At 43.3% G+C, this 26,506-nt stretch overlaps 1 protein-coding gene across 1 annotated transcript in view; it reads right to left on the minus strand.

Annotated features, from left to right (window-relative positions):
* Positions 1 to 4,510: 4,510 nt before the first annotated feature.
* Positions 4,511 to 26,506, minus strand: part of LOC109872364 (insulin receptor) — a 103,987-nt gene continuing 81,991 nt past the window's right edge. The window contains exons 13-23 of the mRNA XM_020463571.2: positions 21,639 to 21,931; positions 21,023 to 21,162; positions 20,325 to 20,484; positions 20,018 to 20,120; positions 19,249 to 19,316; positions 18,765 to 18,994; positions 17,787 to 17,897; positions 17,328 to 17,490; positions 16,016 to 16,145; positions 6,436 to 6,570; positions 4,511 to 6,237 (exon numbers count right to left, since the gene is read on the minus strand). Coding sequence (XP_020319160.1) covers positions 5,844 to 6,237; positions 6,436 to 6,570; positions 16,016 to 16,145; positions 17,328 to 17,490; positions 17,787 to 17,897; positions 18,765 to 18,994; positions 19,249 to 19,316; positions 20,018 to 20,120; positions 20,325 to 20,484; positions 21,023 to 21,162; positions 21,639 to 21,931 — 1,927 coding nt within the window. The 3' untranslated portion in view covers positions 4,511 to 5,843. The remainder of the gene's footprint in view (positions 6,238 to 6,435; positions 6,571 to 16,015; positions 16,146 to 17,327; positions 17,491 to 17,786; positions 17,898 to 18,764; positions 18,995 to 19,248; positions 19,317 to 20,017; positions 20,121 to 20,324; positions 20,485 to 21,022; positions 21,163 to 21,638; positions 21,932 to 26,506) is intronic.

Raw genomic sequence — 26,506 nt, forward strand, 5'->3', positions numbered from 1 at the left:
CGTAAGATAAATGAGGCATATAAAGCAGACAATGAAAGCTCTTACAATATTCAATGATTACATTTCTCTAAAACAGGCTATAGGCTACATGTGCACCACCAAATCAGAACAGTGGGCTAAGTTGAGGGAAAAGGGGCCAAATTATTAGGGTGAGGCACATGGGCTACTAACAGCTACAGCACAACATACAGATTTATGGTCTATTCAAGACAACTGGGATCTTCAGGTCAGAGGTCTAGAAAGAGGCCAGAGTTCCTGACTTGCAATTGGATGACCTTTCAAAACGTATTTTCCCAGTCTGAGCTCATTCTTTTCCGAGTTCCCAGTTGTCGTGAACATACTGAAGTCTGAGATTTCCCAGTTTCCAGTTTCCAGTTGTTTTGAACGCGGCAGAAGTAATGCTGGATTGACAGCATGGCCAATGTATTCAACCTTTTCTGGCCGATAGTATTGCGTGTGAATGCTTATCCTGTTAAACTTGGAAAAGAGACCGTTAATCCCAGACTTGGACCACACACCCTCTACACCGAATAGCAGGCAGGGGTAGCAAAATAGTGATTCCTCTGCAACGCTTGCAGTTAGCCACTGATTTCATCCAATCCACTCATTGTTGAATTTGCGATTTCCAACTTGTTGTGTAATGTTTATGTCCAAAAGCCGATGAGCACCAATACGTTTTATCTCTAATTTCTCTTCATATGACAAGAAATGAAAAGGGTTTGCCAGTAGATTGACGACTTGATTCATGATGATGAATGCTTGACTAGCTTGCTAGCTAAGATTTTGAAAATATGATGTTGACATGATCAGTCCAATCAAAGCTACGGTAGATATGTGATTTGATGTCATTTTACCAATTACCTTGAGCCTTCTTGGATGGGCAATTCTAATGTAAATCTATGGCAGCACCCAAGGGGCTTGAATTTTGGAGTTCTCCCTGTAGATTTTGCAGTGAAGTAGTGTCCCCATGCGTGACAGAACACTGAGCCAATCACGGTGCAACTAGAGAACATTACCAACCCCTACGCTGTGTATTTTCCGCTGGCTGCTCCACCATCACAAAAAGCACTGAGCTAGGCTGAAACCTGCATTTTTGAGCTGCCTTACTCAAGAGCAAAAAAGATACATGTTTGTATGCAGCTTTATTAACACTTTTTTTTAAACATTGTTTACAAACTGATATGTGACACATATTAATGCCAAAATAACATGCAACTTTTCTTTTGCTAAACATATGGGTCTCAAATGACGATTTGAGACCCACCAGTGATGACGGGTTGCCACTGAACATCATACATGTATCATCAATTGCCAACATCAATCGTTGCTTAAGTATCCTTAATAGGCAGCTAGCAAAAACAAAAACACCCGATTCATCAGCGGCTGCCTCTGCTGCTCGAGCCCGAGTCTTTCCAACGGTTATTAGAGTCACTCAGTTGGTTAACAGTCGAGGCCAGCCAGAGAAGATAACAAAAAGTTCAAAATACGTAATTGTAGCTTTTGTATTTGTAGTAATTAGTTTGGACGTTGTGGTTTGCTTAGATTCTTGAATGGTCATGGTTGTTTTCAAAGTTTCTCCGTTAACATCAGATAACATTAATGTTAGCTAGCTATCTTAGCCAACTGTTAGAGCAGAGGTAGCTAGCTAAGTCAATACATTTAGTGTCCATCCTGTGTGATATTAGATAGTTAATTGAGCTACAGTTGAAGTCGGAACTTTACATACACCTTAGCCAAAAACATTGAAACTCAGTTTTTCACAATTGCTGACATTCAATCCTAATAAAAATGACTTGTGTCATGCACAAAGTAGATGTCCTAATAGACTTCCCAAAACAATAGTTTGTTAAAACAAGAAATATGTGGAGGGGTTGAAAAACAAGTTTTAATGACTCCAACCTAAGTGTATGTAAACAGTTAGCTACGCTAGCTAATCTTAGCTAGCTAGCTATGTCCAGTGAGTCACAAAGGACCCCAACTGGTATCAAGAGCTCTCCCAAGATTCAATGATGATAATGGTTTATTTAGTTTCAAGTGTACTATGGATGATAAATGCTGAATTACAGTAACACATACAATATGTACTTGTAGCTTTTGTATTTGTAGTAGTCTATTTCGTCGCAGTCATAAAGTATTCAGAGCCCTTGACTTTTGCCACTTTTTGTTACAGGCTCTGGCTGGGCCACTCAAGGACATTCGGAGACTTGTCCTGAAGCCACTCCCGTGTTGTCTTGGCTGTGTGTTTAGGATCGTTGTCCTGTTGGAAGGTGAACCTTTGCCCCAGTATGAAGTCCTGAGAGCTCTGGAGCAGGTTTTCATCAAGGATCTCTCTGTACTTTGCTCCATTCATCTTTCCCTCGATCCTGACTAGTCTCCCAGTCCCTGACGCTGTAAAACATCCCCCAGGATGATTCTGCCACCACCATGATTCACCATAGGGATCAAATCAAATTGTATTAGTCACAAACACATACAGTGGGGCAAAAAAGTATTTCGTCAGCCACCAATTGTGCAAGTTCTCCCACTTAAAAAGATGAGAGGCCTGTATTTCATCATAGGTACACTTCAACTATGACAGACAAAATGAGAATAAAAAAATCCAGAAAATCACATTGTAGGATTTTTTATGAATTTATTTGCAAATGATGGTGGAAAATAAGTATTTGGTCAATAACAAAAGTTTATCTCAATACTTTGTTATATACCCTTTGTTGGCAATGACAGAGGTCAAACGTTTTCTGTAAGTCTTCACAAGGTTTTCACACACTGTTGCTGGTATTTTGGCCCATTCCTCCATGCAGATCTCCTCTAGAGCAGTGATGTTTTGGGGCTGTTGCTGGGCAACACAGACTTTCAACTCCCCCCAAAGACTCTCTAGCAAACTTCAGACGGGCCTGGACATGTACTGGCTTAAGCAGGGGGACACGTCTGGCACTGCAGAATTTGAGTCCCTGGTGGCGTAGTGTGTTACTGATGGTAGGCTTTGTTACTTTGGTCCCAGCTCTCTGCAGGTCATTCACTAGGTCCCCCCGCGTGGTTCTGGGATTTTTGCTCACCGTTCTTGTGATCATTTTGACCCCACGGGGTGAGATCTTGCGTGGAGCCCCAGATCGAGGGAGATTATCAGTGGTCTTGTATGTCTTCCATTTCCTAATAATTGCTCCCACAGTTGATTTCTTCAAACCAAGCTGCTTACCTATTGCAGATTCAGTCTTCCCAGCCTGGTGCAGGTCTACAATTTTGTTTCTGGTGTCCATTGACAGCTCTTTGGTCTTGGTCATAGTGGAGTTTGGAGTGTGACTGTTTGAGGTTGTGGACAGGTGTCTTTTATACTGATAACAAGTTCAAACAGGTGCCATTAATACAGGTAACGAGTGGAGGACAGAGGAGCCTCTTAAAGAAGAAGTTACAGGTCGGTGAGAGCCAGAAATGTTGCTTGTTTGTAGGTGACCAAATACTTATTTTCCACCATAATTTGCAAATAAATTCATAAAAATCCTACAATGTGATTTTCTGGATTTTTTTTCAATTTTGTCTGTCATAGTTGATGTGTACCTATGATGAAAATTACAGGCCTCTCTCATCTTTTTAAGTGGGAGAACTTGCACAATTGGTGGCTGACTAAATACGTTTTTGCCCCACTGTATGCATCGGTTGGTCACAGATACCTTAAAAAAAAGGTAGTGGCTTGAATCAGAAAACCAGTCAGTATCTGGTGTGACCATTTGCCCTACACATCTCCTTCGCATAGAGTTGTTCAGGCTGTTGATTTTGGCCTGTGGAATGTTGTCCCACTCCTCTTCAATGGCTGTGCGAAGTTGCTGGATATTGGGAACTGGAAACCGCTGTGTACGTGTCGATCAAGAGCATCCCAAACATGCTCAATGGGTGACATGTCTGGTGAGTATGCAAGCCATGGAAGAACTGGGACACTTTCAGCTTCCAGGAATTGTGTACATTTCCTTGCGACATGGAGCCATCCATTATCATGCTGAAACATGAGGTGATGGTGGTGGATGAATTGCACGACAAGGTGCCTCAGGATCTCGTCCCCTCATCTTTGTGCATTCAAATTGCCATTGATAAAATGCATTTGTGTTTGTTGTCCGTAGGTTATGCCTGCCATACACGTGGTCTGCGGTTGTGAGGCCGGTTGGACGTACTGCCAAATTTTCTAAAGTAACGTTGGTGGTGGCTTATGGAAGAGAAATTAACATTAAATTCTCTGGCAACAGCTGTTGGACATTCCTGCATTCAGCATGCCAATTGTACACTTGCTCAAAACATGAGACATGTGGCTTTGTGTTGTGTTGGGCACATGTTAGAGTGGCCTTTTATTGTCCCCAGTACAAGGTGCACCTGTGTAATGATCATACTGTTTAATCAGCTTCTTGATAATCCATCCACCTTACAGGTGTGACATATCTTGGCAAAGGAGATATGCTCACTAACAGGGATGTAAACAAATTTGTGCACAAAATTTAAGAGAAATAAGATTTAAGTGCGTATGTAACATTTCTGGGATCTTTTATTTCAGCAAAGACCGACCTATTAGATTAATTGTACACATGACACCATGACATAGTAAACAACAACAAAGTAAACAGTAACAGAAGCATGTGGACAGAGAAAGAGCGTGGTCATGTTGCACCGTGCTGCTTTATTTATGAAGAGCAGACAGTTTGATTTGATCTGATATCAACGGGCCAAGCCAAGAGAAAATACCAAATGCTGCTGGTTTATCACAAGTCCAAATGATTATTAGTATGAATTCTGGATTAGAAAAAAATAAACATAAAAGACAAACATGTAAAACCTTTTTTTCTACAGACTGGAAATACCTCATGAAAGACAATGTATGTCAACTACTATGTACAAAAAAAAAAAAATCTATAATATATTTCTATTTTCTATACCCACTAAAATATATAAAAAGAAGCAGCTATGTCTTCTGAGGAACTCGTTTCTTTCGTCAAAATGTTTTTCTGAAACAGTTTTTTAAATATCCTTCAGCTGTAAATGTGAAAACGCAAAGAGAAAATGAAACGTAAATAAATTAAAAATATATAACCCCAAAAATCTGTTAATTATTTCTGTGTGATGCTGGAATACTGCAGAGTGTGAGGAGAAAATTGACAACAAGCTTCTCCAGTGGATCGATAAAGTTTGTTTGAAGATTTAAAATTTGATTTGAAACATTCATCCATCCAAAAGTTAGTTCTCAAGTGTGTCGTTTGTTGACGACTTGAGAGTACAAAGATACAGAGACACAGCTCCATGACATAAGATGCAAGCTACAGCCAGAGATAGAAGAGAAGGGCACTTTTACATTGAGCGACCCAGGTGGACCTCCATGGCCCAGGGAGCCCCAGGGACCCAGTGAGGGCTGACCTGCCAAGGGAGAGCGCCTCGGCCTGGGCAAGGGACAGTCTGGAGAGTCCTCGGGTTAGCAGCCTTCTGGTTGTTAGATTCACAGTTGATTCCCCAAACTGCCACCCATTTGTGGAAGATTGGAAATATATTTTTTGAGGATCAAAGACTAGAAAGAAGCACGGGGGGTTCTTTCTTAAATACAAAAAGTGTCTGTGTGGTTGTGTCTGTGTGTTTCCTGTGTGAACATTAACATACATACCGTAGTCTATTGGATGTGGCATCTTGACAAGAGAGCATTAACGTCCTGAGATATGTACACTTCGAGAGGGCCTCTGAGTGATAAAAGTGTTTATCTATATAAAATGAAAAAACAAAACAAAAATATATTCATATATTTATATCTATGCATCTGTGTGGGAAAAGGTTGGGCCTAAGGGGAGATAGGGATACAATATCCATACAGTGTTCTGTTAGGAGGGACTAGACCGAGGCAGAGCTAGTATCCGTCCGTTCGTCTTTCCCCCGTTCATGTGTGTGTACGGGACGTGTTCCTCGTAGCTGTTTTGTCTCAACCCCAGCGATGAACCCGCTTCGTCCCTCTCCGAGCTGTGGTCTCCCCTCTGAGAGTACGAGGAACTGTGGTTCCCTCTCTGGGAGTAGGAGGACGGGTCCAGGGGAATGCTTTCCATGTTGTCCATGTCTAGGTCAAAGTCCTCCTGCTCCTGAGGCTTGTTTTCCTGACTGTAGTAGAAGGAGACCTCCTGGAAGGACTGGTGAAGGTCCTCGTGGAGCATTTCAATGATCTCCTGGAAGCTTGGACGCAGCTTGGGGTTATACTGCCAGCACATCGACATCAGGTCGTGTCTGAAAAGCAGGAGAGAGGAGCTGCTGTTACATCTTATATTTGAGAGCTGATGTTCGTTGTCGTTTAAACACGATTTCATCAATATCACACACAAAAGTGTAATCCATGTTCCATACAGTTCCCTTCAATAATGATTAATCTTGTTATGACCAGTCACAGCTGGACATAGATATGTACAGTATGGAGGTGAGACTTACAGCCGGTCAGCACAGTTGTCTGGTCGGTCCAGAAATCCTCCGTCCATGACGAACTTCAGGACCTGCTCGTTGGACAGGCCCTGGTATGGCTGCTCCGCTAGGGTACTGACCTCCCACAGCACCACACCAAATGACCTGGAAGAGAGACACACAAAAACATAGGAGAGAGAAAAAAAATCAGTGGCAAGGAAAAACTCAGGTGGATAGGTAGGGAGAAAATCTTGAGAAGATCCAGATTCTGTCCATCTGGACCAGGGATGGGCAACTCCAGTCCTCGGGGGCCTGATTGGGTTCACACTTTTGCCCCAGTCCCAGCTAACACACCTGACTCCAATAATCATGATATTCAGTTTAGAATGCAATTAGTTTAATCAGCTGTGTTTACTAGCGACACGATGGTGGTAGGCCTGATCACCGACGACAATAAGACAGCCTATAGGGAGGAGGTCAGTGACCTGGCAGTGAGGTGCCAGAGCAACAACCTCTCACTCAACGTCAGCAAGTAGTGTTAAGGAATTTATTGTTCTTTGAGGTCAGTTCGGTTTCATTTGGGTTATTACAAAAATAATCACGGTTTTCCATTTAGGTTTCGATACATGTGGGTCGAATGCTGTAACACAGAAAAAAACAATAAAAGTCCCACAGTCACTATTACTGCTTATCACTTATTAACATTACTTTAATAAAATATTTGTTTTATTTGATTACTATTACTTTACTCCAAGTCAACTCAAAGTATAGAGCTGCTGCCTATGCTGTCTGACAAAAATCACAATTTTAGGAGTGCTGAATACCAACTTTCAATCTTACAGTGCCTTGCAAAAGTATTCATCCCCATTGGCGTTTTTCCTATTTTGTTGCATTTACAACCTGCAATTTAAATTGATTGTGAAATGGACATACACAAAATAGTCCAAATTGGTGAAGTGAAATTTAAAAAATGACGAGTTTTTTTTTGTTTGTTTTTTAAATACATGGAAAAGTGGTGAGTGCATATGTTTTCACCCCTTTGCTTTGAAGCCCCTGAATAAGATCTGGTGCAACCAATTATCTTCAGGAGTCACATAATTAGTTAAATAAAGTCCACCTGTGTGCAATCTAAGTGTCACTTGATCTGTCACATGATCTCAGTACATATACAGTTGAAGTCGGAAGTTTACATACACCTTAGCCAAATACATTTAAACTCAGTTTTTCACAATTCTAGTAAAAATTCCCTGTTTTAGGTCAGTTAGGATCACCAATTTATTTTAAGAATGTGAAATAATAAGAATCAGAATAATAGTAGCAAGAATGATTTATTTCAGCTTTTATTTCTTTCATCACATTCCTAGTGGGTCAAAAGTTTACATACACTCAATTAGTATTTGGTAGCATTACCTTTAAATAGTTTAACTTGGGTCAAACGTTTGGCGTAACCTTCCACAAGCGTCCCACAATAAGTTGGGTGAATTTTGGCCCATTCCTCCTGACAGAGCTGGTGTAACTGAGTCAGGTTTGTAGGCCTCCTTGCTCACACACGCCTTTTCAGTTCTGCCCACAACTTTTCTACAGGATTGAGGTCAGGGATTTGTAATGGCCACTCCAATACCTTGATTTTGTTGTCCTTAAGCCATTTTGCCACAACTTTGGAAGTATGCTTGGGGTCATTGTCCATTTGAAAGACCCATTTGCGACCAAGCTTTAACTGACTGATGTCTTGAGATGTTGCTTCAATATATCCACATCATTTTCCTCCTCATGATGCCATCTATTTTGTGAAGTGCACCAGTCCCTCCTGCAGAAAAGCATCCCCACAACATGATGCTGCCACCCCCATGCTTCACGGTTGGCATGGTGTTCTACGGCTTGCAAGCCTCTCCCTTTTTCCTCCAAACATAACGATGGTGATTATGGCCAAACAGTTCTATTTTTGTTTCATCAGACCAGAGGACATTTCTCCAAAAAGTACAATCTTTATGGTGGTTTTGGAGCAGTGGCTTCTTCCTTGCTGAGCGGCCTTTCAGGTTATGTTGATATAGGACCAGATTTACTGTGGATATAGATACTTTTGTACCGGTTTCCTCCAGCATCTTCACATGGTCCTTTGCTGTTGTTCTGGGATTGATTTGCACTTTTCGCACCAAAGTACGTACATCTGTAGGAGAAAGAACACGTCTCCTTCCTGAGCGGTATGATGGCTGCGTGCGTGGTCCCATGGTGTTTATACTTGCATATTATTGTTTGTACAGATGAACATGGTACCTTCAGCCGTTTGGAAATTGCTTGTGGAGGCCTACAATTTTTTTCTGAGGTCTTGGCTGATTTATTTTGATTTTCTCATGATGTCAAGCAAAGAGGCACTGAGTTTGAAGGTAGGCCTTGAAATACATCCACAGGTACACCTCCAATTGACTCAAATGATGTCAATTAGCCTATCAGAATCTCCTAAAGCCATGACATTTTCTGGAATTTTCCAAGCTATTTAAAGGCACAGTCAACTTAGTGTATGTAAACTTCTGACCCACTGGAATTGTAATACAGTGAATTCTAAGTGAAATAATCTGTCAGTAAACAATTGTTGGAAAAATAACTTGTGTCATGCACAAAGTAGATGTCCTAACCGACTTGCCAAAACTATAGTTTGTTAACAAGAAATTTGTGGAGTGGTTGAAAAACAAGTTTTAATGACTCCAACCTAAATGTATGTAAACTTCCGACTTCAACTGTACCCCTGTTCTGAAAGGCCCCAGAGTCTACAACACCTCTAAGCAAGGAGCGGCACCATGAAGACCAAGGAGCTCTCCAAACAGGCCAGGGACAAAGTTGTGGAGAAGTAAAGGGTTGTGTTGTAAAAAAAATATCAGAAACTTTGAACATCCCATGGAGCATCATTAAATCCATTATTAAAAATTGGAAAGAATATGGCACAACAAACCTGCCAAGAGAGGGCCGCCCACTAAAACTCACAGACCAGGCAAGGAGGGCATTAATCAGAGAGGCAACAAAGAGACCAAAGATAATCCTGAAGGAGCTGCAAAGCTCCACAGCGGAGATTGGAGTATCTGTCCATAGGAGCACTAAGTCAATTACACTCCACAGTGCTGGGCTTTTCGGAATAGTGGCCAGAAAAAAGTAATTGCTTAAAGAAATAAATAAGCAAACACTTTTGGTGTTCGCCAAAATGCATGTGGGAGACTCCCCAAACATATGGAAGAAGGTACTCTGGTCAGATGAGACTAAAATGTAGCTTTTTGGCCATCAAGGAAAATGCTATGTCTGGCGCAAACACAACACCCCGAGAAGCATGGTAGTGGCAGCATCATGCTGTGGGGATGATTTTCATCGGCAGGGACTGGGAAACTGGTCAGAATTGAAGGAATGATGGATGGCGCTAAATACAGGGAAATTCTTGAGGGAAACCCGTTTCAGTCTTTCAGAGATTTGAGACTGAGACGGAGGTTCACCTTCCAGCAGGACAATGACCCTAAGCATACTGCTAAAGCAACACTCGATGGGTTTAAGGGGAAACATTTAAATGTCTTGGAATGGCCTAGTCAAAGCCCAGACCTCAATCCAATTGAGAATCTGTGGTATGACTTAAAGATTGCTGTACACCAGCAGAACCCATCCAACTTGAAGGAGCTGGAGAAGTTTTGCCTTGAAGAATGGGCAAAAATCCCAGTGGCTAGATGTGCCAATCTTATAGAGACATACTCCAAGAGACTTGCAGCTGAAATTGCTTCAAAAAGTGGCTCTACAAAGTATTGACTTTGGGGTGGGGGATAGTTATGCACACTCAAGTCCTGTTTTATTTGTATTATTTCTTGTTTGTTTAACACACAAAAAATATTTTGCATCTTTAAAGTGGTAGTAGGCATGTTGTGTAAAATTAAATGGCACAAACCCCCCGATTTTTTTTTTTTGAATTCCAGTTTGTAAGGCAACAAAATAGGAAAAACGCCAAGGGGGGTGAATAGGTTCGCAAGCCACTGTAGATCAGGGTTTCCCAAACTCGGTCCCGGGGAAAAAATGAACAAAATGGAATTCAAATAATTGAACAGACGTCGGTAATTAGTTGTTTAAAACTTGTTAGAGATAGGGGGAAGTATTTTCACGTCCGGATGAAAAGCGTTCCCAAAGTAAACTGCCTGTTACTCAGGCCCAGAAGCTAGGATATGCATATAATTGGTAGATTTGGATAGAAAACACTAACGCTAAAACTGTTAAAATAATGTCAGTGAGTATAACAGAACTGATTTGGCAGGCGAAACTTCGAGGATAAACCATCCAGAGGGGGAAAAAATTGAGGTCATAGTATTTCCCAATGGTTTTCTATGGGAAGCCCTATTTAATGGGAACCTGGTTGCAGTTCCTATGGCTTCCACTAGATGTCAACAGTCTTTAGAAATTGTTAGATGTTTTTCTTTTGAGAAATGAAGAAGTATGGCTGTTCTTTGTAAGTGTCACTCCAGGTGGAGTCTAATGTTTGGTGCGCGTGAACTTGAACGCGCTTCACATTGTTTTTATCCGGTATTGGAATCAGTTTATCCCGTCTTAAATTTTATTGGTTATTTACGTTTTAGTATACCGGAGGTTGGATTAGGAACGTTGTTTGAAATGTTTGGACCAAGTTTACAGGTAATTTATTAGATACTTTGTAGTCATGTTGGGCGAGTTGGAACCTGTGTATTTCTGAATCAAACGCGCCAAATAAATGGACATTTTGGGGATATAAAAAATGAATTTATCGAACAAAACAACCATTTATGGTCGAAAATCGGACTATCTTCTGTAGTTTGAATTTGGCGCTCTGCAATTTCACTGGATGTTGTCAAATCGATCCCGCAAAAAGGGATTGGCGCGCGAAGGGATCACTAACAGGTTCAAATCGGAAAAATAACCAAAATTTCAGTTAATCGCTCAGCACTATCAGCAAGACAAAGGAGCTGATTGTGGACAACAGGAAATGGAGGGCCGAGCACCCCCCATCCACGTCGGCTGTACTGGAGTGGGTCAAGAGTGTCAAGTTCATTGGTGTCCACCTCATTAAGGAATTAACATGGTCCACACACCAACACAGTTGTGAAAAAGGTGTGACAACGCCTCTTGCCCCTCAGGAGGCTGAAAAGATTTGGCATGGGCCCTCAGATCCTCAAAATGTTATAAAGCTGCACCATTGACAGCATCTTGACTGCCTGCATCACCACTTGCTATAGCAACTACTTGGCAAGGCGCTACATGCCATCCGAGCTCTCTGCCATCCAGGACATTTCTACCAGGCCGTGTCAGGGGAAGGCCCTAAAAATTGTCAAAGACTCCAGCCACCCTAGTCATAGACTGTTCTCTCTGCTACTGCATGGCAAGCGGTACCAATGCACCAAGTCTGTAACCAACAGGACCAGTAGAGGCTGGTGGGATGAGCTATAGGAGGATAGGCGCATTGTAATGGCTGGAATGGAATTAATGGAACAAAGTCAAACATGTGATTTCCATATGCTTAATGTGTTTGATACCGTTCAATTTATTCCATTCCAGGCATTACAATGAGCCTGTCCTCCTTTAGCTCCCTCCTCCAACCAGCCTCTACTGATCAGGACCCTGAACAGCTTTTACTCCAAAACCACAAAAGCCAATTTATGCTTGATCCAAAAATGGAGGCATGCAGAGGCAAAATGGAGATCTGTACCGCATCGCTGTGCGCCGCCCAAATTTTGTAACGATGCAGAGGGCTCCGTATATGACCCAGTGACCTGATTGGTTAATGGTAGGTGGGGCGGGAGGTGCTGTATAAACACAAACTCACCTCCTTGACACTTTCCTTCACAACAACTATGCTCAACGGCTCTGCGCTGCTCCGTAAAGCGTGAGAAGTATGAATGCCCTGATGTCTGCGGAGGCCATATCACCGCAAATGCTGCACGGCCAATGCAGATGCCGGATTGACCATGCAGGGCCTTTACGACAGCTAAATAGTTAACCAAATAGCTACCCGGACTATCTGCATTGACTCTTTTTGCACTCTCTTTTGACTCATCACATACGCTGCTGCCACCGTTTATTATCTATCCGGTTGCAGAGTCACTTTATCCCTACCTATCTGTACATATTTACCTAAATTGCCTCGTACCCCTGCATATCGACTCGGTACCCCGTATACAGTCATGGACAAAAATATTGGCACCCATGTACTTTTTTAAAGTAACTAAAAATAAGTTGAAATTGAACAAAGTATTTGGTCTCCACAATTATTTTTTTCACTGTTATATTACAGAACCTTTGTTTTTGATTCAGAACTTAATATATCCATTTAAATCAGAAATGCCATTGACAAAATAATTCACACCCTAGACTTAATATTTGGTAGCACAGCCTTTGGTCAAAATAACTGCAATCAAGCGCTTCCTATAACCATCATTGAGCTTCCTGCACCTCTGTACTGGCAGTTTGGCCCACTCCTCTTGTGCAAACTGCTGCAGCAGTTATCCCAGATTAGGAGCGTGCATTCTCCTAACTGCTATTTTCAGATCTCTCCACGTTTTTCAATGAGATTTAGATCTGGACTCATTGCTGGCCACTTCAGAACAGTCCAGCGTTTTGTCTTGAACCATTCCTGGGTGATTTTTGAAATGTGTTTGGGGTCCTGCTGGAAGACCGATGACCTTCGACGGAGACCGAACTTTCTGACGATGGGTCCGACATTGCGCTCCAAAATACCTTGGTATCATCCTGATTTCATGATGCCATGCACACGTTCAAGGCGCCCGGTGCCAGAGAAAGCAAAGCAACCCCAAGACATCACTCAACGTCCTCCATGTTTGACTGTAGGGAAGGTGTTCTATTCTTTGAAAGCTTCATTTTGTTTTCTGTATTTTACCAAAAAGCTATAATTTGGTCTCATCTGTCCACAGGACGTTCTCCCAGAAGGATTTTGTCATGTTTAGGTGTGTTTCGGGAAATTGCGGTCAGGCTTTCTTATGTATTTCTCTCAGCAGTGGGGTCCTCCTGGGTCTCCTACCATATAACCCCCTTTCATTGAGTTGGCGACGGATGGTGCACTTTGAAAGTGTCGTACCTTGTGTGTCTGAAGGTCAGCTTGAATCTGTGTGGCATTTGACAGAGGTGCTTTCTCCAACATTCAAACAGTCCTTCGCTGCAATCTTCCATCAAATTATCTTGGGGCCACGTCCAATGAGGTTGGCCTTGAACTTCTTGATAACATTACGTACGGTGGAAACAGGAACATCAAGGTCTCTGGAGGTGGACTTGTCCATGCTTGGCTACAATCTTGTGTCTGACCTCATCAGATAACGCTCTGATTTGATTTATTTTGTCCATGCTCATTGCTGTACACACAGTGACACAAACCAGGAGAATGAGTCCTCTTCTCTATTCAAACTGGTTGAATATGTGATGTTTATACTGCAGGCACCTTCAACTCACCACAGGTGAGTTCAAATCCAAAGTAAATGAGAATCACCTTGAAATCGAATTATTTCTAACTACGTCTAGAAGGTGCCAATAATATTGTCTGGCTCATTTGGGGGAAAGGGGGATACCTAGTCAGTTGTACAACTGACTGCCTTTAGCTGAAATGTCTCTTCCGCATTTAACCCAACCCCTCTGAACCAGAAAGGTGCGGGGTGCTGCCTTAATTGACATCCACATCGTTGGCGCCCGGGGAACTGCTTTGCTCGGGGGCAGAACAACAGATTTTTACCTTGACAGGATTTGATCCAGCAACCTTTTGGTTACTGGCCCAACGGTCTAACCACCACACCTGCCACCCCATTGTAGGAATTCTTTGTGGAATTTTTTGTTTTGTTCAACTGCACACTGAAGACATAAATATATGGATACCAAAATATGTTTTAATATAAACAGTTTCCTGGAAGAAATGGTGCATTGTTAAAAAAAGGTGCAAGGGTGCCAATATTTTGGCCACGACTGTATATAGCCAAGTTATCGTTACTCATTGTGTATTTGACTCATTGTATATCACAGACAGTGTCAGCAACCCCACACCATCACAACTCCTCCTCCTCCATGCTTTGCGGTGAGAACCACACATGCGGAGATAATCCGTTCACCTACTCTGCGTCTCACAAAGACACAGCGGTTGGAACCAAAAATCTTACATTTTACATCAAACCAAAAGACAACGGTCTAATGTCCATTGCTTGTGTTTCTTGGCCCAAGCAAGTCTCTACTTCTTATTGGTGTCCTTTAGTAGTGGTTTCTTTGCAGCAATTTGACCATGAAGCCCTGATTCACGCAGTCTCCTCTGAACAGTTGATGTTGAGATGTGTCTGTTACTTGAACTCCGTGAAGCATTTATTTGGGATGCAATTTCTGAGGCTGGTAACTCAAACTTATCCTCTGCTGCAGAGGTAACTCTGGGTCCCCCCTTTCTGTGGCGGTGTTCATGGGAGCCAGTTTCATCATAGCACTTGATGGTTTTTGCGACTGCACTTGAAGAAACTTTCAAAGTTCTTGACATTTTCCGGATTGACTAATGATGGACTGTCTGTTCTTATTTGAGCTGTTCTTGCCATAATATGGACCTGGTCTTTAATCAAATACCACCCCTTCTAGAAGGTGCCAATAATATTGTCTGGGTCACGACACAACTGATTGGCTCAAATGCATTAAGAAGGAAATAAATTCCACAAATTAACTTTTAACAAGGCACACCTGTTAATTGAAATGCATTCCAGGTGACTACCTCATGAAGCTGGTTGAGAGAATGCTAACAGTGTGCAAAACTGTCATCAAGGCAAAGGGCAAAGCTACTTTGAAGAATCTCATATATAAAATACATTTCTATTTGTTTAACACTTTTTTGGTTACTACATATGTGTTATTTCATAGTTATGATGCATTCAGTATTATTCTACAATGTAGAAAATAGTAAAACATTAAGAAAAACCCTTGAATGAGTAGGTGTGTCCAAACTTTTGACTGGTACTGTATATAGATTTCCCTCTCTGCATTGTTGTGTCACGCCCTGATCCTTTTCACCTGTCTTTTGCTTGTCTCCACCCCCCACCAGGTGTCTCCCATTTGTCCCCATTATCTTTTAGTTATTTATTCCAGTGTTTTCTGTTTGTCTGTTACCAGTTTGTCTTGTCCCATCAAGTCTTACCAGCGTGTTTTCCCATTTCCAGTCTAGCTAGTTTCTGTTTTCTAGTCTCCCCGGTTCTGACCATTCTGCCTGCCCTGAGCCTGCCTGATATTCTGTACCCGTTTATTGCTGCCTTGGATTTCGGACCATTCTGCCTGCCCTGAGCCTGTCTGCCGTTCTGTACCTCTGACTTACTGACCTCTTCCTGCCCTCGACCTGACCTGTCCCCTTGTATAATAAATATTATGAGAACTGTACTATTCGCCTCCTGTGTCTGCATCTGGTCATATCCTGAGTCGTGATATGTTGGGAAAAACACACCGGTTGTTTACAAAGCATGTGACAAATAACATTTGAATGGTGAAAAAGAGTGACACCACTTTGGCCCGTGAGGACTGCAGTTGCCCATCCCTGCTTTCGACTGTTGGCAAGCATTCACACAGAGAAAGACAGACAAACACAGTCAAGTGTCCTCACCAGCAGTCTGAGTTTGCAGTAAACACTCCATCCTTCAGAGACTCAGGAGCCATCCAGCGGACAGGAAGCAGACCCTTCCCTCCCTTCCTGTAGTAGTCTGTCTCATAGATGTCTCTGGTCATACCAAAGTCTGAAGGAGTGGGGGACAATTAGAACACAACCCACAGATCTGTTATAACCCTATCAAAAATATTCAAATGATATTCTTTTGACTTGGTTTTAACTATATGACCATATTAAACGCTTAATAAGGGTGTATTTAACTGATTAATGTATAGTCCGTAGAAACAGTACAACTGAATTTGTTCAACTCCCCTCCTTTAAAAGTGGTGAGTTGCCATACCTCCTATCTTGACAGTCAAGTACTGTCGGCCATTTGTGTGTGTATATAATGGAGCTGGGCGATATGGACAAAAAGTCATAACGCGAAAAACTTAACTATTTTGCTCGACAACGATAAATACAACAATACATTTTGCTTTTAATGGACAGTTACTTTACATTAGCGGCAGGGCTCTATACATCTTTTTCCCAGTGCCAAGTAAGACAAGAGATGGTAGTCTATGATTAAAAAAAGCTCATCTAACATATCCACAGAATGCATGATTTATATTTTTAGGTGCAAACGGTCAAAATAGGATCCAGAATGATCATATTTATCTTTGGGTGCTTCAGAGAGGAATTTGCAGACATCTTTGTGGCCTAGGCTATATTATTCACCGCCTGAGGAAGTGGGAACTCAAAACACTTAGCTAGACTTACTCTAAATAGGATTTTTTTAGCTGGATAGCCATGTAGGCTAATTGATTAATCTATTAGTAAATGTAATGTTGTACAAAACCTTTCCAGCACTAGGCCTAGGCTACTTGATGTAGGTCTATTTACCGCAAGTGGAGCTCTCCACTCGGCTCCACAACAAAACCCATACTAAATAAAGTGGTGCTATGAACTCAAAATATATCAATTATACACTCACAGAAAGCTGTGACTCTCCTCTCTGTAACTAGGACAACAGTAGTTGCTTTAAAAACTGTATTTTTCCCGCAATTGTATTTTGAGCAACGATCAAGAGGGAGAGGGAGTGAGAGTGGCTTGCTCACACAGCAGCCAAAGGGAAACAGGCAGATACTTTCATAACAGGAACAAACAATAATGCATAGGCTATTACTGTTGACCAAATAGTGGGTTTAGAATAATCTACAGGAACGTTGTGTAGCAAAATCACAAAAAATGACCGTCATAAGCAAAATAAGGTAATGTTGATCATTTTTGGTTTATCATCCCAGCTCTTGTGTATATATGTGTAGTCTACCTCCTATCTTGACAGTGAAGTCCTGCGCCACCATGCAGTTCCTAGCAGCCAGGTCTCTGTGGACAAACTTCTTGGCGTTGAGGTAGGCCATGCCGTCTGCTATCTCTGCTGCCATCTGAATCATCTCCTTCAGAGTGGGGGGCGGGCGCCCTGTAGGGTTATTCTGTAAAAAAGAAACAATAAAACATTTATTAATACGAGGGCTATTTTAAAAACATGGGGGCCACAATAATTCTAGGTTGCATCCCAAACAGCACCCAATTCCGTATAGCGTGCACTACTTTTGACCAGGCCTATAGAGCTCAGGTCAAAAGTAGTGCACTATATAGGGAATCGGGTGCAATTTAGTCTCGCTCTGGCCAGCAGAGTTGGTCGGTCAGCCAGCCAGCTAGAGACAGTGCAAGACTAGTCTGGTGTCCAACAAAACACAAGGGGGCAGTAGAGTGTGTGTGTATGTACCTCTGAGTCAGGGCGGAGGCAGCGCAGGTAGCTCTTCAAATCACCGTGTGTCATCAGCTCCATGACAACAAGAGTGGGCTGGCCCTTAGAGACCACACCCATCAGACGCACCTGAGGGAATATTTTGTTTACCTTACTTGCTTTGATTCTTGAACAGTGGCAGCTACCAACCTACTTTTTGAAGACAATTCTACTATTCATGATCATGGTATGTGGTGGTCTCACCTTCCTCACCAATAGTTTGTGTCGGGAGGCTAGCGTCAGTCTGTTATGTCTGGAGTATTTATCCTGTCTTATCCAGTGTCCTGTGTGAATTTAAGTATGCTCCCTCTAATTCTCTCTCTCCCTCTCCTCCCAAAGGACCTGAACCCTGGGACCATGCCTCAGGAACTACCTGGCCTGATGACTCCTTGCTGTCCCCAGTCCACCTGGTCGTACTGCTGCTCCAGTTTCAACTGTTCTGCTTGCGGCTATGAACCCTGACCTGTTCACTGGACGTGCTACCTTGTCCCGGACCGGACTCTCTCTCTCTACCGCACCTGCTGTCTCTAACTGTGAATGCTCAGCTATGAAAAGCCAACTGACATTTACTCCTGAGATGCTGACCTGTCGCACCCTCTACAACCACTGTGATTATTATTATTTGACCCTGCTGGTCATCTATGAACATTTGAACATCTTGGCCATGTACTGTTATAATCTCTAACAGCCAGAAGAGGACTGGCCACCCCTCATAGCCTGGTTCCTCTCTAGGTTTCTGCCTTTCTAGGGAGTTTTTCCTAGCCACCATGCTTCTACACATGCATTGCTTAATGTTTGGGATTTTAGGCTGAGTTTTTGTATAGTACTTTGTGACTTCGACTGATGTAAAAAGGGCTTTATAAATACATTTTATTGATTGATCCTTATTACAAGCTGCTAAATGACAAAAATGTAAACGTAAGGTGGCATCCCCTATAACCTCTGTAGGTCTCTTACCACATGGTGGCAGGTGAAGCCCTTCATGACGGAGGCCTCGTTGAGAAACTCTATTCTCTCTCTCAGACTGGCCGACTCGTTGACCGTCTTCACCGCCACGCTTGTCTCCGGCTCGCCCTTCACGATGTCCTTGGCGATGCCCTCATAGACCATGCCGAACGAGCCCTGACCCAGTTCACGCAGGATGTTGATCTTATCTCTGCCCACCTCCCAGTCGTCTGGCTCGTACACTGAAGATCACAACACACACACAGTCAATGGCTGGACACTACTAGACAGTAACAATCAAGTCTTGTACATTCTACATCTCTGATTCACATAGACATCCACCATAGTGCTAATGTTGTGACAGCTAGTATGTGTCAGTTGTCTATTTACATGGTATACTAGTTTGAACATCAAAATCCAGTCAGCTGCGCTTTTAAACAGGTGTATTCACAAAGGTCAGCTGAGAACAAAGAATATTATTATAATGTGTCCTTACTGTCAGCAGCACTAAGGTACTCTGGGTTGGAGGATGTGTAGAGGGGTCCAGAGGGGCCCTGGGTTTGCCTTGAGGGAACACAAGGAGGTAGGGGTTAATAATATATCATGATTATACACTTGAGTGCCCAAAACATGACAGACTGACCAGATGAAAGCTATGATCCATTATTGATGCCACTTTTTAAATCCACATCCATCAGTGTAGATGAAGGGGAGGAGACAGGTTAAGGATTTTTAAACCTCGAGACAATTGAGACATGGATTGTGTATGTGTGGCATTCAGAGGGTGAATGGACAAGAAAAAAGATTGAAGTGTCTTTGAACGGGGTATGGTAGTAGGTGCCAGGCGCACCGGTTTGAGTGTTTCAAGAACTGCAACGCTGCTGGGTTTTTCACGCTCAAACATTTCCAGTGTGTATCAAGGCTTGTAAGTAAGCATTTCACGGTAAAGTCTACACTTGTTGTATTCGGCGCATGTGGCAAATAAAGTTTGATATGAAGAATGGTCGGTCCCCCACCCAAAGGACATCCAGCCAACTTGAATGAAATCAAATGGAAATTTAGACCACTATTAGTTGAGTCATGTGTTAATGTTGGGCTGTAACAAAAGCCTATAAATACTACTGGTGTAATCCAACTAGTCAGGAGAGAAGCTTTGTAACACTACGTACCTTTTCTTGAACAACAGACTACACACCAGGCCGATTCTTTCATAGACAGTTGGGTTGGCTGTAATAAGATAGATGTGTAGTAAGCATAATACTCACTTCTTCTTGAACATGAGGAATCCTCCCGCTGTCATCAGTATCAGCAAAACGATAAAAATGACTGAACCAATGATAATCTTCAACATGTTGGATGGATCCACCCCTAAAAACACATCGCCATGGAAAAAGTCAGTTATGGTCACATACAATTATTTTCTTAATTTTACTGTGCCTCGCTATGCTCTAATGTTTAGGAGATTTAGGCCAGGTTTCTGGTACTGCTAATGTAAAAGCTGCATATACAACTTATATTTGATTGATTTACTGATTGATCAAGCGGTCTGTGGTGTGTGTGTATGTCTCTTACGCAGGTCTTCTACGTAGAAGTGTGTGGGGTCAGTCCAGGAGCCGTTTCCTGCCAGCGAGGTGGCTCGGATCCTCACGGTATAATTCCCAGGATGCACCACTCTCAGCTTGCAGCCCTCTGACTGCTGGTACATCTTCCTGGACACACAGTGGTGCAGCTCCTAGAACAAACACACACTTTATTTTCATTTATCTGCGCTGTAAGAGAGGAATTGGAGGGGACAGGAGAAGGGCTAAATTGAGAAGAGGAATTGATACAACAGGCCATGCTTAATAATAGACTTAAGATTGGGAGTAAATAGAATAGAATGTTTGTGTGAATCAGATGTGTTTTGAAATGATTGCATATAAGCCAGCCAATAATAAAACTAATGACCTGATTTGAGAAAAACATGTTTGTGCAATAACTATTATTTGAGAACCACCGGAGTGATTATGTTGTTTTCAACATCAGCGATGACTATGGCCTTTGCAGCGTTTCTATGGTAACTAAAACACAGCGCTGATGCAACATCGGGCTATTATTACTTTTCCATTATTCACTAAATGAGAGCACAGAGACACTGTATTATATTAAGTGAGACTATAGGGCACATCCAGTGTTCAGTATTTGTCTGTTTGTGTGTGCGTGCATGCATGCGCCTGCTTGTGTGTGTGTTTATGCTTGCGTACCTGTGTGTCATGTATGAGAGCTCTCACCTCTGTGTCTCCCAGTCTCTTATAGTTGACTTCATACAGGATGATCATGCCGTTGGGGGCATTAGGCTCAAGCCACTTAATATGAACTGTGTACTCAGTCACGTCATAGCTGATGGGCCCCACTATGTCATCTGCTTTGTCTGTAGACAGGATACACAAGGTTTTAAAATGGCCTCATTACTATCCTACTACTACAAACATCCTTGGTCTAGAAATACTGTGCAAAGGTAGACAAGAAATCATCATGTTAAACTGGTTTATTACTTCTTACAGTGGTTTCTTAAAGGGATACTTTGGTTTATTACTTCTTATAGTGGTTTCTTAAAGGGATACTTTGGGATTTTGGTAATGAGGGCCTTTTTCTACTTCCCCAGAGTCGAATTCACTTTTTATGCAAGCAGATACCACGGACTTCCAGTCATTGCGTTAACGCTAGTTAGCATTGGCTTGCGAAACTACGTCCAACTTTCTTCATACTGGACACAGAGACATCAAAATGGAATCCATGAGTTCATCTAACTCTGGGAAAGTAGATAAAAGGACTCATTACCAAAGTATCGCTTTAAGTAGTGGGTGTGCATGTATGTGTAGTGTACTAGTATGTAGATAGCCTCACCCTCAGGCATGGTGCGAGCTGAGACGAAGGCTGCCATACTGCAGCGTGAGGGGTCTGTGGGGTGGTTGCAGGCCAGCACATCGATCTGGTACGAGGTAAAGTGTCGGAGGCCGGAGATGACCGTAGACTCCTTGGAAAACACTGTCAGCTGGATTTTAGTGCTCTCCACACCATTTGCATCGTCACTGTCTGGGCCGCGGGTGGCGAAACCTTCGGACAGGGTGGTGGGCGTCGCCGCGAATGACGGCAGCGTCTGATTGGCTACGCCCACGGCGGAGCGGCGCTGTCTTGGTCTTGGAGGGAATGAGGGATAATCAATTAATTAATCAAATCAATCATTTATTTTATTATAACAACTATTTGCTATATATATATATATATATATACACGATTATTGTTACGGTTTTCTTCCGTCGAAGGAGAGTCGGACCAAAATGCAGCGTGGTAAGTTTAATAACGAAGAAAAAACAAACAATACAAAAACAACAAACGGAACGTGAAAACCTATACAGCCTATCTGGTGACAACTAACACAGAGACAGGAACAATCACCCACGAAACACTCGTATGGCTGAAGAATATGGCTGCCTAAATATGGTTCCCAATCAGAGACAACGAGAATCACCTGCCTCTGATTGAGGACCGCCTCAGGCAACCATAGACTTTGCTAGAACACCCCACTAAGCCACAATCCCAAAACCTACGAAAAACCCCCATACATAAACACAATACAAAATAAACCCATGTCACACCCTGGTCTGACCAAATAAATATAGAAAACACAAAATACTAAGACCAGGGCGTGAAGATTATGTTGAGTTTATTGCTACTGGGTAGGTTGCTGAGTCGTATTCATAAGGCACTAAACGAAATGAGGATTCAATTAACCTTGAAGAAAAAATAACTGTGCGTCCCAACAGTCTCTCCTTCCTCCTGAAGTGTGCACTCGTTCACTACTCCCCATACATTTCAAAGCATGCCCTGCTGGTGTAGACATGGGCTAGAAAAAGTTTCCATGTCAGTCATTTCTTTTCAAATCCATGAACACCGGGAGAAAGGAGAGTTTATTGGGACGCAACCCAAGATGGCGTAGCAGTAAGTCGTCCTGTCGTGTCGTGTCCCTGTATATTTCGTTTATTTTTCGTTTTTTACATATTTTTCGTTTTTTACATAGCTATCCCTTTAAAAACATTTTGCTAAACCTAAGCTTCCAAATACTCTCCTGCTACCCGCCTCACCCAATGTAGCTATTTTTCCTAAAGTATTTATATTTACTTCGGAACCCCTCAACTGAAGCTAGCCAGCTAACCACCAGCTATGCTAGCGGTCTTCAGCTAACCGGTCATCAGCTAACCTGTAGTTCGGAAAGCTCTCGCCAGTTCGAACAACGCGACTCTAACCAGAGCATAACGGACCTATTTATTTTTCATCCCCGGATTCATCCCCGGATTCCCTCCGCAAACGTAACATTTTTCAGCTGGATTTTTCAGCTGGATCTTCACAACTAGCTATCTAGCTAAACCGCAACCCCGGATGATTACCCGGCCTGCGCTACCACCGTAGCATACTCCTGAGCTACAACTTTTAATTTGTTTATACCTTCCGGAAACCTGCCTCACCCAATGTGATACGGATTCGCTATTATTTTTTTTATTTTTAGAACACACTCAAGAACCTCCAGAAGCTAACCAGCTAACTAGCTACAAGCTATTTAGTCATTGTTAGTTTTTTTTACCTGGATAACACTCGCCAGTCCAGCTTCCCTGCCCCATCCACCGCTGCCCCCTGGACACTGATCTCTTGGCTACATAGCTGATGCACGCTGGACTGTCCATTAATCACGGTACTCCATTCTGCTTGTTTGTTTTATCTGTTGGCCCCGTTGCCTAGTCTACGCCATTTTACCTGCTGTTGTTGTGCTAGCTGATTAGCTGTTGTCTCACCTACTGTTTTAGCTAGCTTTCCCAATTCAACACCTGTGATTACTGTATGCCTCGCTGTATGTCTCTCTCAAATGTCAATATGCCTTGTATACTGTTGTTCAGGTTAGTTATCATTGTTTTAGTTCACAATGGAGCCCCTAGTTCCACTCTTCATACCCCTGATAACTCCTTTGTCCCACCTCCCACACATGCGGTGACCTCACCCATTACTACCAGCATGTCCAGAGATACAACCTCTCTCATCATCACCCAGTGCCTGGGCTTACCTCCGCTGTACCCGCACCCCACCATACCCCTGTCTGCGCATTATGCCCTGAATATATTCTACCATGCCCAGAAACCTGCTCCTCTTATTCTCTGTCCCCAACGCTCTAGGCGACCAGTTTTGATAGCCTTTAGCCGCACCCTCATACTACTCCTTCTCTGTTCCGCGGGTGATGTGGAGGTAAACCCAGGCCCTGCATGTCCCCAGGCACCCTCATTTGTTGACTTCTGTGATCGAAAAAGCCTTGGTTTCATGCATGTCAACATCAGAAGCCTCCTCCCTAAGTTTGTCTTACTCACTGCTTTAGCACACTCTGCTAACCCTGATGTCCTTGCTGTGTCTGAATCCTGGCTCAGGAAGGCCACCAAAAATTCAGAGATTTCCATACCCAACTATAACATCTTCCGTCAAGATAGAACTGCCAAAGGGGGAGGAGTTGCAGTTTACTGCAGAGAGAGCCTGCAAAGTAATGTCATACTTTCCAGGTCCATACCCAAACAGTTCGAACTACTAATTTAGAAAATTACTCTCTCCAGAAATAAGTATCTCACGGTTGCCGCCTGCTACCGACCCCCCTCAGCTCCCAGCTGTGCCCTGGACACCATTTGTGAATTGATCGCCCCCCATCTAGCTTCAGAGTTTGTTCTGTTAGGTGACCTAAACTGGGATATGCTTAACACCCCGCCAGTCCTACAATCTAAGCTAGATGCCCTCAATCTCACACAAATCATCAAGGAACCCACCAGGTACAACCCTAACTCTGTAAACAAGGGCACCCTCATAGACGTCATCCTGACCAACTGGCCCTCCAAATACACCTCCGCTGTCTTCAACCAGGATCTCAGCGATCACTGCCTCATTGCCTGTATCCGCTACGGAGCCGCAGTCAAACGACCACCCCTCATCACTGTCAAACGCTCCCTAAAACACTTCTGTGAGCAGGCCTTTCTAATCGACCTGGCCCGGGTATCCTGGAAGGACATTGACCTCATCCCGTCAGTTGAGGATGCCTGGTCATTCTTTAAAAGTAACTTCCTCACCATTTTAGATAAGCATGCTCCGTTCAAAAAATGCAGAACTAAGAACAGATACAGCCCTTGGTTCACCCCAGACCTGACTGCCCACGACCAGCACAAAAACATCCTGTGGCGGACTGCAATAGCATCGAATAGTCCCCGTGATATGCAACTGTTCAGGGAAGTCCGGAACCAATACACGCAGTCAGTCAGGAAAGCTAAGGCCAGCTTCTTCAGGCAGAAGTTTGCATCCTGTAGCTCCAACTCCAAAAAGTTCTGGGACACCGTGAAGTCCATGGAGAACAAGAGCACCTCCTCCCAGCTGCCCACTGCACTGAGGCTAGGTAACACGGTCACCACTGATAAATCCATGATTATCGAAAACTTCAATAAGCATTTCTCAACGGCTGGCCATGCCTTCCGCCTGGCTACTTCAACCTCGGCCAACAGCTCCGCCCCCCCCCGCAGCTCCTCGCCCAAGCCTCCCCAGGTTCTCCTTTACCCAAATCCAGATAGCAGATGTTCTGAAAGAGCTGCAAAACCTGGACCCGTACAAATCAGCTGGGCTTGACAATCTGAACCCTCTATTTCTGAAACTATCTGCCACCATTGTCGCAACCCCTATTACCAGCCTGTTCAACCTCTCTTTCATCTCGTCTGAGATCCCCAAGGATTGGAAAGCTGCCGCAGTCATCCCCCTCTTCAAAGGGGGAGACACCCTGGACCCAAACTGTTACAGACCTATATCCATCCTGCCCTGCCTATCTAAGGTCTTCGAAAGCCAAGTCAACAAACAGGTCACTGACCATCTCGAATCCCACCGTACCTTCTCCGCTGTGCAATCTGGTTTCCGAGCCGGTCATGGGTGCACCTCAGCCACACTCAAGGTACTAAACGATATCATAACCGCCATCGATAAAAGACAGTACTGTGCAGCCGTCTTCATCGACCTTGCCAAGGCTTTCGACTCTGTCAATCACCATATTCTTATCGGCAGACTCAGTAGCCTCGGTTTTTCGGATGACTGCCTTGCCTGGTTCACCAATTACTTTGCAGACAGAGTTCAGTGTGTCAAATCGGAGGGCATGCTGTCCGGTCCTCTGGCAGTCTCTATGGGGGTGCCACAGGGTTCAATTCTCGGGCCGACTCTTTTCTCTGTGTATATCAATGATGTTGCTCTTGCTGCGGGCGATTCCCTGATCCACCTCTACGCAGACGACACCATTCTATATACTTTCGGCCCGTCTTTGGACACTGTGCTATCTAACCTCCAAACAAGCTTCAATGCCATACAACACTCCTTCCGTGGCCTCCAACTGCTCTTAAACGCTAGTAAAACCAAATGCATGCTTTTCAACCGGTGCTGCCTGCACCTGCATGCCCGACTAGCATCACCACCCTGGATGGTTCCGACCTAGAATACGTGGACGTCTATAAGTACCTAGGTGTCTGGCTAGACTGCAAACTCTCCTTCCAGACTCATATCAAACATCTCCAATCGAAAATCAAATCAAGAGTCGGCTTTCTATTCCGCAACAAAGCCTCCTTCACTCACGCCGCCAAGCTTACCCTAGTAAAACTGACTATCCTACCGATCCTCGACTCCGGCGATGTTATCTACAAAATGGCTTCCAACACTCTACT

This window comes from Oncorhynchus kisutch, linkage group LG27 (assembly GCF_002021735.2).
Source record: "Oncorhynchus kisutch isolate 150728-3 linkage group LG27, Okis_V2, whole genome shotgun sequence".
Lineage (NCBI taxonomy): Eukaryota > Metazoa > Chordata > Actinopteri > Salmoniformes > Salmonidae > Oncorhynchus > Oncorhynchus kisutch.